Source organism: Notothenia coriiceps, unplaced genomic scaffold, assembly GCF_000735185.1.
Source record: "Notothenia coriiceps isolate Sejong01 unplaced genomic scaffold, NC01 NC01_scaffold00018019, whole genome shotgun sequence".
NCBI lineage: Eukaryota > Metazoa > Chordata > Actinopteri > Perciformes > Nototheniidae > Notothenia > Notothenia coriiceps.
In genome coordinates, this window is record NW_011350720.1 from 129488 (window position 1) to 142976 (window position 13489).

General features: G+C 41.0%; 1 protein-coding gene across 2 annotated transcripts in view; it reads left to right on the plus strand.

Moving 5' to 3' along the window:
* lnx1 (ligand of numb-protein X 1) overlaps nt 1-8555 on the plus strand; it is a 26930-nt gene extending 18375 nt beyond the window's left edge. For both annotated transcript variants that reach the window (XM_010777326.1, XM_010777327.1), the window contains exons 7-10: nt 5078-5255; nt 6364-6610; nt 7210-7368; nt 7528-8555. In XM_010777326.1, the coding sequence (XP_010775628.1) occupies nt 5078-5255; nt 6364-6610; nt 7210-7368; nt 7528-7663 (720 nt within the window). In that variant the 3' untranslated portion in view covers nt 7664-8555. The remainder of the gene's footprint in view (nt 1-5077; nt 5256-6363; nt 6611-7209; nt 7369-7527) is intronic.
* The last annotated feature ends 4934 nt before the right edge of the window (nt 8556-13489 follow it).

Sequence of the window (13489 nt, forward strand, 5' to 3'; positions counted from 1 at the left end):
TTAAAAGTATTTTAAAGTGAAAAAATAAAAATGTTGTAAAACTGTGAAGTAACATTTTGTGGTGAAACCGCTCAATGACTCATCTCCCCGTCTCTCGCACACACACCAAGCGGCTTCACGTTGGCACATTTAATCTCTTTCTTTAGAATGAGGCGGAACAAGTATTAAAAGAGGGTAAAATCACTACAGTCGGGCATGTTGAGCGCTGTACATACACAAAAGGGGAGTTAGTCGGTTCCGTAAGAGCCAAGCATGCAGGCCGGGATCTGGGATTTTGTAGTCTTTCTGTTTGCGTTATTCTTTCATAGGTCTTATATTTCAACAGCTTTACGACCAAAACTGTGCTTTTTTGACATGGAATTTTTTAAGATTCGACATACATCATATGTGTAATCGTGGCCAATTCCAACGGGATCGAACAAGATAATCTTTCCTCTCCAGTGACTTCAATACAAACTTTTTCCGAAATAAGTCCCATGAGTCCCGACCGGAAGGGGAGGGACTTTGCTCTCTTTGCTAAATGTATTGGCACTAGTTAACTCTGCTTTCTTTTTTTAACTACAGTAGTTAACACTGTCAGCGCTTTTGCAGCACACGAAGTTAACTTTTAGACTTTTAGTGTCACCCCGTACGTTCGAGGCGCCACTAGTTCATCAAAAGCTGAAGTTGGGACTTTTGGTGCACTAATGGGCTGTCCTGGTGTCAAGCTTACTGTAGTAGGAACTAGTCAGACAAAAGTGCCACTAGTTTCTGAAGAAACAGTGACTAGTAGAATATTTTGTTCAACTAGTAAAGCAGAGTTCCCAACATGTTGGACCATATCTAACAAGTGGTAATAAAAGACGCCACTAGTGTTCACAATTCCATCTGATATCAAGGATATTGATTAATACTCAAACGACTTGCCATAGGTTAGCTTTCGCCCACATTTCAGCACCCTCCAGTCCCCCTCAGGTTAACACTGTTAGCTTTAGCCACGTTGGGTCGAATGACAGCAGGCCCCAAAGTCAGAGCTGACGAAAAATGATTTTGAGAAACTTTTTAATTTCTACGGAGCTGTGAAAAGTCCGTTTTTCTATCTCAGGTTCGATCCTTAACACTGACAATTGTAATCTAGTTCTGGGGCCGACCCGCCCTCTTCAACACTGAGGAATCCCACCCCAGCAGGTTGGGTAGCCGCAGCTAGCGGCTAACATGCAGCACGCTGTTCAGACGTGTCCCTGGCTATTTCACTCCATTTCCACACACCCCCCTTTTCCAGCAGTGTCATTCAGGGCAACGGCGTTTCTCAATCACATGTCTATCCGAGTCACTTGTTCAGAAGCAGGCAAGAATCCTTCCTGGCATTCGAAAACGAAGAGTGGAACAGCTAGCAAGTGTGCAGGTGTGCGTATATGAGAGCCTGCCTTACATTTTCCGCCACAGCTTTGGCCGCGGGAGAATTGGTCCGTGCGCAAAGCATGTTGTGGGGGATTTGAAGGACGCGAGCCGCGCAGCCACCCCCTGACTCTGTGTTGTCTTCTTGTAAGTCTACCCATGTGCGGCCTCAAAATTACCCCCCAAACCAGAAGCAGGCCTCGGTTGGAATTCCAAGTAGCTGAAATAGAACAGGTCCTTTCGGCGGCAGTCTGATTGATGTAGTTATCCTGAATGTTGGCTTGGAAGCAGTTTCTCGAGATTGAGATTATATCGGCTCATGTTTCCACTGCTAGGAAACTGTTCTCTTCGCTGATGCGCGACGCCTGCCATCTCGCTCTCTGGGCCACCCAACTGACCGAGGCTTGTTATGCCAGTGCAGCGACTTTCATTTCTTGTTTTAATCAACATACCACAGAAGTGTTGTTGACTCAGGTTGGAAAAAGAAAGTCCAAATAGGATCTTTGTAGTTTGTCGATATTTAACAAAGTTCATCAGTTCTATCATGGCTCCATCTGGTCTATTCTTCCTGTTGGCATTGTAGATTGATAGTAATCAACACATTTTAAACTGGCTCTATTAAATGTCAGGTCTTTAGCAGGTAAATCATTTTTAATCAATGATTGTATCACCCAGCACAATCTGGATTTTATGTTTTTTTTATGTCAGACTATGTATGGAAACGTTGCTTCTTTTGAATATGTGGCCCTTCAGTTGAAATGCTCCTCTCGAGCTCTTTTCCTAAACATCTATAGACCACTACTACTGCAAGCTTTTTTGAGGATTTTACCGAGTTGTTGTCTATAGTGTGTATTGACTTTGAGCGTTTAATCATCGTTGGTGATTTTAATCTGTTTTATCCATGTTGACAATCCCCAGGAAAGAGGGGCTAAAGTTATTGACAATTTTGGACTGACTCAGCATGTCAAGGGTCCGACACACAATAAGGGGCACACCCTGGACTTAATTGTATCAAAGGGTCTGAACATCGCTAAGTTTGTGGTGACTGATGTAGCACTCTCCGACCATTCCTGTGTTTTCTTTGAGAGCTCTATTACCGTCCATACAGTTGTTAAGACAGAGGTAACCACTAGACGTCACTTAACTGAAAATGCACGGGAAATGTTTGCTCAGATTTTTACTCCCTCAACTGCCCTTGCTAACTACTCAGTAAATGAGCTAATTGATCATTTTAATTCTAAAATAACAAATGTCATGGATACCATTGCTCCCATTAAAACAAAGGAAGTATCTAGCAAGAAAATATCTCCATGGAGAAAAGCCATGACCGTGAGAACAGCAAAAACTGAGTGCAGAAAAGCTGAACGCAGGTGGAGAAAAACAAATCTCCAAGTTTACTTCGAAATATATAAAGAGAGACTCTGCGTCTATAATCAGGAAATACAAAAGTAACGATAATCTTTCTTCTCTGACATCATTACCAAAAATAAAAACAACTCACGTGCCTTATTTGCTACCGTCGACTGACTAACTAACCCCCCAGTGTCAGTAGCTTCAGAATTTCTATCCACCAGGGCCTGCAATGAATTTGCCTGCTTCTTCACTGACAAAATCATGAAAATTAGACAGGCAGCCAGTGCCTCTGCATCAGGTACAGCAAATGTGTTGTCCCTGTGTCCACCTAAAGTCAATCCGGACATCATGACACAATTCCGTCTGATAAATCCTGTAGCCTTGATATAATTCCGACAGGATTTTTCAAAACTGTTTTTCATTGCTTGGCCTCGGATATAGTACACATAGTAAACAAGTCTCTTCACTCAGGTGTTTTTCCACAGGCCCTGAAAACTGCAGTAATTAAACCGCTCCGAAAAAAGCATAACTTAGACACAACCGTAATGGATAATTACAGGACAATATCAAACCTTCCTTTTTTAAGCAAATTGATTGAAAAAGTTGTTTTTCAACAGTTGAGTCATTTTATGTTTTTAAATGACGGTTTTGATGTGTTCCAGTCAGGCTTTCGACCAAACCACAGCACTGAGAATTCACTTTAAAAGGTCTTAAATGACATCCATTTAAACACAGACAGTGGCAGAACATCAGTGTTAGTATTATTAGATCTCAGCGCTGCGTTTGACACTGTTGACCACAACATATTGCTAGACCGACTAAAAAACTGGGTGGGAGTTTCAGCAACATCTCTAAATTGGTTTAGTACCTACTCAAAGGACAGAAAAAACTTTATCTCAATAGGCAACTACACATCAACTTTGACAAATATGTCATGCGGGGTTCCTCAAGGCTCCATCTTAGGACCTTTGCTTTTTAATATCTATATGCTACCACTGGCTCAAATTATTAAAAACAACGATCTAAGCTATCATATCTATGCAGACGACACCCAGATTTATTTTAAAATTACACCAGGAGACTATTCTCCGATTAGAATACTGACTCAGAACTTTCTCCATTGTCGCGTGCGGAAAAGTGCTATATAAATAAACTTGCCTTGCCTTAATACGATGCCACAGCTTTGCTCCTGACATCGAGATAGGAGGGAGAAGCACGTTTTTTTTCCTATGCTCCAAGGTGACTACCAGCACATCTAAAGTTCACTAAATTACAAAGTCAGTGCCCAGACAAAAAACAAAGCGCAAAAAAAACGAAATATATGTGTTACTGACCTTTAGAGGTGCTAGTAGTTAGAACAGAACTAGGTTAGCTTTTTCCCAATATTTTCATTTTGTATGTTTAGTCTGCCTCTATCTTCATATTTATATACATTATATACTAATCATTGTGTTGAAAGCATGCCAGGTTAGAAACCCCCTCTGGAGAAAATATGCCAACACCTTACTTAACGTTTTTTTTTGGATACTCTCTGGTCTTTATGGTCATAACATGTTGGCACAAATAGTCCCATCACAGTAGCATGTATTACACAGCATCCATAGCATACAGCTTACTGTGTGTGGGTCGGCAGTGTCGAGCCCCCGGGTCAGACACGTGACTACGGGTGATCTCCTCCTGTGGGCGCAGCAGAAATGTCTGAATGCAGCACATTAGCAAAGCTGCACAAGCTACATCCCGTCAACCTCAATGTGTCCATGCCTTATTCATTACTACGTCTCTACTCCCCCTCGCTCTCCCCCATGTGACACTCAAAAACACTCGTCGTAAATAAAATCTAACTCGCCACACAGCCTCGTTCACAAAACCAAAATGCACATCAGGACGCCATGAATAAATCAGTAGCTCTACATCGAACATCAACACAAAATGAAGAGGCACTTGAGCTGCCTGATCCTAATAACCACCATATATTATACATTACCAGTTATGCTAATGAGGTCATCAATTACATAGCAACTGTGTCTGTGTCAAAGGACTCCTGTTCCCATAGCATGGCTGGTATTCATATGAATTCTCCTATCATTAAGGGGCTATCGCTAGTCCCAGAGAAAACAGCCCTTTATTAATATGCAAATGTGCTGCCTGGCAATCTAATTACATTATGTAGACTATGGAAGGTGCCCTTGATGTAACAATTAAGTGCATATCATGTTTGGACTGAGTTAATGTTTTTATAAAAATGTGGTGATCCAATGCGACAGGTGTGCCATGGAAGTGGAACATAAAATAGGACAAGGTATTAATGCAAAACCCTTTCTCTGTGTGTTTCCTTTCCCATCTAAAGGACTCTTGTCAGAAGCCTGCATGCTATGAGAAGACAGTAACACTGACCAAGGAGCCGTATGACTCCCTGGGTATGACGGTGGCGGGTGGCATGTCCAGCCGAGGGTGGGACCTCCCCATTTACGTCACGAATGTGGACTCTGATGGAGTGGTGGGACAGGAGGGCTCCATCCGCAAAGGTAAAATGAACTTCTAATGAACCCCTTGAAGTCTCTTCCATTACTTACCTGCACACTGTTATAATAATTTGAATATAAGTCATTTGCAAGGATTAAAAGGATTGTAATGTTCAGGGCTTTTGAGCAAATAATTACTATATTAGTGGATGTTGTTTTTAGTTTTGTGCGGTTGTCCTCTACTTAAGCGCACATTATGGCTGACAGACGATAATGGATTTTGTCTGATGAATACTTCGAATATAACAAACTGAGGGATTGATGAACACTTAAGATTCATGTTTCATTATGAAGTGTATTCATCCAGCAAAAGCCTCAGTGATGCTGCTGTGGATCACTACCTCGTAAATTGGCTCTTACAAACTTACACAAGCAAACATTTGCATTGCAGGGCTCTGGACTTATTCTTTTCCAGAGGAGTATTTGTGGAGTGCTTCATCATATCATTATATGAAATCAGTCAGCTCTGAAATACAGCAAAACAGAGTGGCCCCAAAATAGCTGGATGTAATAGCAGTAGCCTTGAGATCCCATATTGCAGTTGAAGGCAGGGGAGTGAGAGATTTCAGCTGATTTTAACGGTTTATTCCAGTCTATCTAAATTAAAACACATTTAGCCTGTCATTACACTCATTCCTTTTCTGAGACTCTCAACGAGAAAAACTCTGTGAGCATAAAGCCTTCATAAAAACAGAGAAATCTGAGTCAGTTTGACCTGTGCACAGTTCAAGGTGCACATTACTTTATCCTTATGGGACAACACAGCAACAGCTGCTGTCTCGGTTTGTGTGGTTATGAAATACGTTTGTGTATTGAAATAGATATTTCATTTGTATTAGCATATCCGCGCATCGCAAGTGTGTCCTTTGGGTTGCTCATTAGCTGGTTGGACTATGCCGTCTGTTTTTCTCTCTACCACTCTCATCGCTAGGAGGCTTTTTAAAGCACAGGTGGCGTTGGCTTCTATCCCTTTGTGTTGCAGCAGGAAGGTTGTTGAATATTAAAAAGGCAGATGATGAGTCCCCGCACTGCGAGGTCTTTTGAAAAGCATTTATCAGGGCAGCAACCCTGGGCAGTGGATGAGCTGTGCTGTCCACTTTCTCCCCCGCAGGTGACATCTTGTTAAACGTGAACGGGGTGGACTTGACGGGGGTGACGCGAGGCGAAGCCGTGGCCAACTTGAAGAACACCTCCTCCCCCGTAGTGCTCAAGGTCTTGGAGATGCGTCCTCCAGAAGACAGCATGCAGGACCACGCCATGCCGCCCTGTCTCACACCTTCACCCACAGACAGCACCAAGAGCCCCGTGCCCAATGATGATTACTCACCAATCTGGGTGTCATGGCTGCAGCTACCCAGGTGAGCACCTCTTGATGTCTCAGTTCTCACTAAATCTACATTTTGTACTTTCTCCACTCCTTTTTTCTGAGCCCAGTATAATTATATCCCCCCTCAACACTGGTCCTTTTGACCTCTGCCAGCTGGTGCCAACGGACATTTTGACAGAGCCAGCTGGGAAGAGAAAACTCATTATACTTTCAAACTAACTTTTCAGCTTAAATATTCACTGCTGCTGTATCAGTAGAACTTCTGAGAATCAAAAACGTTCAGATTTTTAATATATTTGAAATTCAATCTTTAAGACAGTGGCATGCTGACAGAGATAAACAACTGCTGCTGAAATAATAATGTATATTTCTCTGGCGCAGCTAAAAACATTTAAATGTAAATTTCATTTGAGGTATATTTATGAGATATGAAGTTCAACTATTCTCATTGTTACACTTCTCTCTGTAAGGAAAAGTCACACCTTAAAAAAAGAAGCCTTTGTTTTCTGAGCTGAGCCGGTTTCAGCTACCTAGCTCCAGCACACACACTCAGCATGGATATACACTAGATACAATTTAAAGATGCAGTTGAGAGATTAGTGTGTTTAATCTCTTTCTTGGCCCATGCAGGCATCTCTACTGCTGCAAAGACATTGTGCTGCGGCGGAGCACTTCGGGCAGTCTGGGCTTCAGCATCGTGGGAGGTCAGGAGGAGGTCAACTGCAATCAATCCTTTTTTATCCGCTCCATCGTGGAGGGGACACCAGCCTACAACGATGGCAGGATAAGGTAGGCAGTCTATGTATATTACTCTTTGTTGCTAACGAGAAAAATCTGTTTTGGACTAGCTCCAACACAGCTGTATTTACAATGTCTGGGTTTAACCTATGGTAATTTACATAATCATAAGTCAAGCTAATTTTTGTATGGTCATCTCACTGTGTGTAGGTGTGGGGACATCTTGCTGGAGGTGAATGGGACGAGTACATGGGGGATGACCCACACAGCGTTGGTGCGCCTTTTAAAGGAGCTGCGGGGCAGGATCACCCTGACCATCGTCTCCTGGCCGGGCAGTCTGCTGTAGCGGTGCTAAATCTTCAGTGGCACGGACCAAGGAATGTTGGACTTCAGAGCTTTGGACTTTCTGACCACCCTAAGCTTGCTGTGTGGGAGAAGCTTAGAATAGTGCTATAGCTGTATGGATATCTCACTTCTGATGGACAGCTGAGACTTTTTCCAGGAGTTTGGAGAGGGACAAACATGAGACTGGATTGTTACCAGAGGTTAACTTGCCCCTCCCCCCCTAAATGCTGAACAGGGAGGATCCAAAGCTGAGCCACTTCAGACTTTAATGTTGGTATTGTCTGTTTAGAGCAAACGTCTCTGGCACAGCATACAGTGAGTCTGGTGGGTGGATCGAGAGGAGACACAACACGTTGCCAATTCCAGTAGTTATATATTAGAGGTATGCGTTAAGTTGGACTCACATTTCTTTAATGTAAATGTTGGGTGTCTAAAAAAAAAAGTACTGATCCAAGCACTTGTAATACGTTTATTTTGTTTGTTTGTGGTATGGCCTTTTAATATCGGCTCCATTCTGTTTGTACTGACAGTGGTTGTCATTTTCATCTGTTGACCTGATGACACGTTGCCAAGTAGTAGTCTGTGTTGAGGTTTTTTCTATTATTTCAGAAGCTATGGCTTGATTATCCAACCACTGGAAATAAAAAGAGTATATTAAGAAAATAAAAAGATCAATGTGTTCATAACATATTAAAAAATAATATTTAATTAGGTGACATTATGGAGGCCTTACAACATTTTCTTACTTTTAAGAAAAAAAACTGACTTGGTTTCTGTGTATCAGTGGATGGTCTGAGGCCCATCTGCTGCGGTTCTATCTGTCATGCTTCGGCCTGTGTAGTATATCTGATGGTACATTTGGTTAAATGATCAATAAAGTCATTTGAAAACGAGAGTTGTGAGAGAAAATACTTATACATACTTAAAATCCTTACTTCAACTCAACAAAATCGACTAAAAGCAGGTGTAACGTAAACATTTTGTACACAATACATACATAAAAATCTTCACTTTTTAAAATGTTACACAATGCAACATTTCTTATAGATACAGTTAGATGCCAAAGGGCAGGTCCTCTCATTAAATAGATTGAGAAACTGAAAGCCACTCAGATTTTAATTTCCTCTCTTGGCCAGCAGAGAACATCATGTTGATCTCCTTGTCCTTCCTATTTGTTGGCCTTTTTATTTTTGTGTCTACTCTGACTTTCTCTGTCCTCACCACCGTCCCTCTTGCTCGTGCTGCCTCTGCTGCTGTGGAGGACAATGACATTATCATCATCATATCTCTATTCTTTTTGTAATTGCTTTTTCATGAGGACTATGTGAGTCTGTTTCTCTGTCAGACCTGTGTGATGATTTTTTCTTTCCTTCGCTGTTGTCTCTGTGACTGCTCTCTCTGGGCCTCTCACTGACCCTTTCAGAACTGTGGCAGCTGTGCTTTCGCTCCTCCTCATTCCTCTCTTTTCCACTGAAAGACATCATACATGCAAATTGTCTGTTTTACATTTCCTTCTAATGACATTGAGGCATTTTCATTGGGAAACAATACAAAGGGAAAACGAACTCAAAGCCCACAGTAAATTCGTTTGCTGGCCTTTTTTCCTTTTTCTCCAGCGGGAGAGAGATGATTCAGAACTCAAGGGACTAAAACCTTAACCACAGTGCCTGCTGTCTGCCTGCCTGAGCTTTTGTAGCTTCTCCCCTGGCCTTGACTTTAGGTAACAAAGAGCTAAACACTAGTGTCACAGCATGCCCTTAAAGCCAAGCATGCATGCCGCAGTATCCTCTAAGCCAAACAGAAACCTTAGAAAATATATTATTCCCTGTAGGACCTGCAGTCCTAGGAATGAATGATCTGTCACTACTTTACACCTTTCCTGTCCTCTGAAAACACATATGCAAACACATTTAAAGGAAGATCAATCAAATGTTGTTTGTTGAGAGAAACACCTGCAAACATGGTTTTAACTTTCAGCTAAATGCTATAGTCCAGTTCAATATTGAAATCACCTTGTTTTAATTTTCAGAGATGTGACAACATTCTATGGTTGCCAGTTGTCATTTTCACCAGCATCATATGTCTTAGTAAATCGTTTTCAGGTGCACATCATTGTAAATAATTACATAAATATAGTTTTAACAATTAGCTTACTTAATTTGTATTCATTTTAGCATTGAGAAATGGCATGAAAAAACCCCCACTTGTATACTGTAGTGTCCCTGAACAGTAGCTCCCTCCTTTAAACGATGCATTCATTACAGTGTAACCTTCAGAGGTCGTCTGTAGTAATCATCAGACGCTGGTTGGCTGCAACACTGTGTCCTCCCAAGATGAGATTTTTCATAACATGTTTCCACTATAGACTCTCTGTTCATCATGCTTAAGTTAGTATATACACAACAAAAACACACTAAATGATGATATCCCTGTCAGCTTGACTCTGCCTTCTATATAAGGGGGTTTATATTACACAAATGGTTTCCTCAAAAGCATGTTAATTGTTGGGCTGTGATATTCATGCTTGATATTAACATATTAAATACAATTAATATGTAGATTCGACTAAGACCTTCTGACACATCCTATGGCCTTAATGTGTCTAAAAGGAACTACACAGTCAATCCTTTTTATGAAAAAAATGTTGTATTATGTTTATTGAAAAGACCAAGAATATAGATTCAAGATTTGAATCAAGCTCAATCCAGGGTCAATGGAAGACAGTGACAGATCTGCACCAAAACAAGATTAAGCTGTTTGTCTTCCCTCTATATTAGATTTGTTTCAGTTCAATGCGATTACCAAAGCACCCCAGGGTTTGTAAAGAAGAAGTACTACTGTTTGTTACCGGCCATTTGGAGGTCCATTTCATCAGGCTGTTGATAGAACCATGATTGTGTTAAAACACCAATGCCTCCAGTATGCTCTAGAATAAACAAAGAGACTACTAAGAAGAAATATTTCCTTAGGAGGGTGAGTGTGAAATCAAACAAGATTGGGGGCTCAAGTCAATTCAAACCAACAAAAGAAAAGAAGCAGAAACTGCTGCTGACGGTGTGAGAAACAAACTGCTTTGTGAGAGATTACCAGTGTGTAGTGCCCCTTGGGAGGAGAGCTTTAATCCCTACAAAGGAAACAAGTGAACAAGTTTTCAAGTGTGCTTGTTTTTCCAGTAGATAATTTTCCTCCATTTTCAAAAGCAACACCATTGTTATGTTCTTGGTTTTGTTTTATCCAATGCAAGAAGCAGTTTGGATTTTCCTATGCTGCTTCTACTACACCATGGTGCACACATTTTTGAGGGCGCTGATGCTAATTCAGATTGGAAGGTCATAGCATTAGGAACGTCTACAATTATAGAATAGGAGCTGTGACGGCACAGACTGAGTTTGAATGACATTTCAGTGAATATCTATTCACTAATGAGAGAACCATAACATCCCAAAGGGGAACTTGTACTGTGTATACATTTAGAATAGTTGACTTTCTCTCTCACACTCTCCTCAACACGAATCTGCTTGGCACAGCTTGCAGCTTCAGAATAATCACCCTGACCTTTAAGAACCATCACGCTGGCTGAAGGCATTTCTCTCTTCCCCTATAAAAGTATATTTTTGCTCAATAAAGTCTTAGGAAAAATACAGATACTGCACTGCTAAGGCAAACAGCTTGCACATGGCTGGAGTCATTATTACCATTCACTTGCTCAACACACAGAGAGAGAGAGAGAGAGAGAGAGAGAGAGAGAGAGAGAGAGCGCCTTAAGGGGCAGAGTTGTAGCAAGTACAAAGCTAAATATATTCAATATTTGGAGACAGCTCTTGTGTTAGCAGCGTGGATAAGGACCCAAGGCCTCACATTTGTTCTTGCTCAGAGCCATTAGTTTTACACAGAAACAACCACCTCACATAACACCAAAAAAGCACATTGAAACAGTTCCCAAGGAGGCAGTGTTAGAAGGACTAAATTATATTATGGGAGCCTCTGGATGTGTTTGTACATTTTATGATTTTATTCATCTATAGGGCCCAGGCCTTTCAGAGCCGGCAGTATCACAGATTTTCATAAAATGCCTGAGCCTGCCGAGATGTAATTTGGTCCACTCTCTCCCTTCAGTCGTTTAACTGAGAAAGCCAGAGGATTCAGTGAGGCACACTGAGGATATGAAACACAATTTATGATTGGCACAATTAACATGCAAGTATATCCACAAGAATTAATAGCAGCTGTGAGTTGAGGGATAGAGCGTAACATCTAATGACACATGGAGTGGGAGATGCTGTTATTTCAGCTACATTATAGTCAAGAATGATTGTAGAGTCGCCAAAACAACGCAGCTGTGCCAGAGCGTGGCAGTACTTTGATGTCAACACTAAGCCAGCTTTTTCTTCTCCAAGATTAAATAAACAATGAGCATCAATCAAAATCAATAACTTAATTCAACCTTTTTTTAGTGTCTTTACTACTTCTCCTCTCTCCTGTTCCTACCTACTAGTCTAATGTGTGATAATCATGCTTGATATTAACGTATTAGAGCCAATTAATATGTAAATTCCACTAATGTGACCTTATTCATTATACACATCCCATGGCGCTATGTGTCCAAAAGAAACTGCACAGTCAATCCCACTTACTGTAGAAAACATTCTGGCACTTCCCTTGTGATTAGTTTCAGTTCTTTGGACAGTGACTGCTAGCCACCTGGGTTTGTAGGGAAGAACCATTCTGGATTGTTTGATTTGGCCAAAAGAATCAGGTTATTGATGGAACCATGATTGTGTAAAAACACCATTGCCAATCAATTTGCTCCAGACACAAAAAATAAACTAAGCCAATTTTTCCCTAGGAGGGTTGTGTAAAATGGCTCAGGTCAATTTAAACCTTTAAAAGAAAATAAGCAGAAACTGCCGCTGAGTGTGAGGGAAAAAAAACATGTTTTGTAAAAGATTACCAGTGTGCAGCGCCCTTGGGAAGAGAGCTTTACCCCATAAAAATCAAACAAGAGATCAAGTGTTGTTCGCTGTAAGTGGCAAGGAACAGAATGCTGTTGCTGTACAGTATGTTTAAATAATATAGACAGAATGTAGCATTGAATCCAAGGACAGGCAAGCACTGTAGAAGGAACATTCAAATTGATTAGGTACAGGCCCTCAGATCGGCTCTGGAAAGAAATGTGATTCATGCATGAAGTTGAGTCAGAAAGACAAAACATATGTAAAATGAGGGGCTAAGTATGTTTCGTAGAGGGAAAATAAAAACAGATGTAGGTGGAATCCAATATATAAGGCCTCAAGTCAGACCCTGGAGCCAGGATAAAAGTGGCACTAAGGCACAAAGCAAGTAAAACTTACTGTATCCCTCTCAGCCTATGGTAGAAGAAAAGATCCCTTTGGATCTTGCTATGCCTCCTGAATCTAAAGCTAAACTTGGAAGGGAGTCAGGGCGGCTCCTCCAAATCCCCAGACTACCATTGAAGTTGCATTGAGGATTCTTTTTTGAAATTACATGCTGGACTTGTGAAACTCCACTTTTTTGCTAAGGAAGGGAATCACTGAATAGGACTGTTACTGTTAACTGGTGGAAATTAGTTTCAGGCAGTAAAATGTAAAATGTTATTGCAGTTATGAATTAGTAATGCTCTAATTTGGTTTCAATGAATTGTATTACATCTGCCTTTTTTCAATTACCAGTTCCTTTGCCATATTCAAAGTCTGCTAAACACTGTGTTCTCACACTTTCTAATAATCTTTTCGGGCAAGTTTAAGCAGGAATACAATTATCATTTTAATTGCCTCATCACACTGGGACTTCACTCAGTTATTATCAG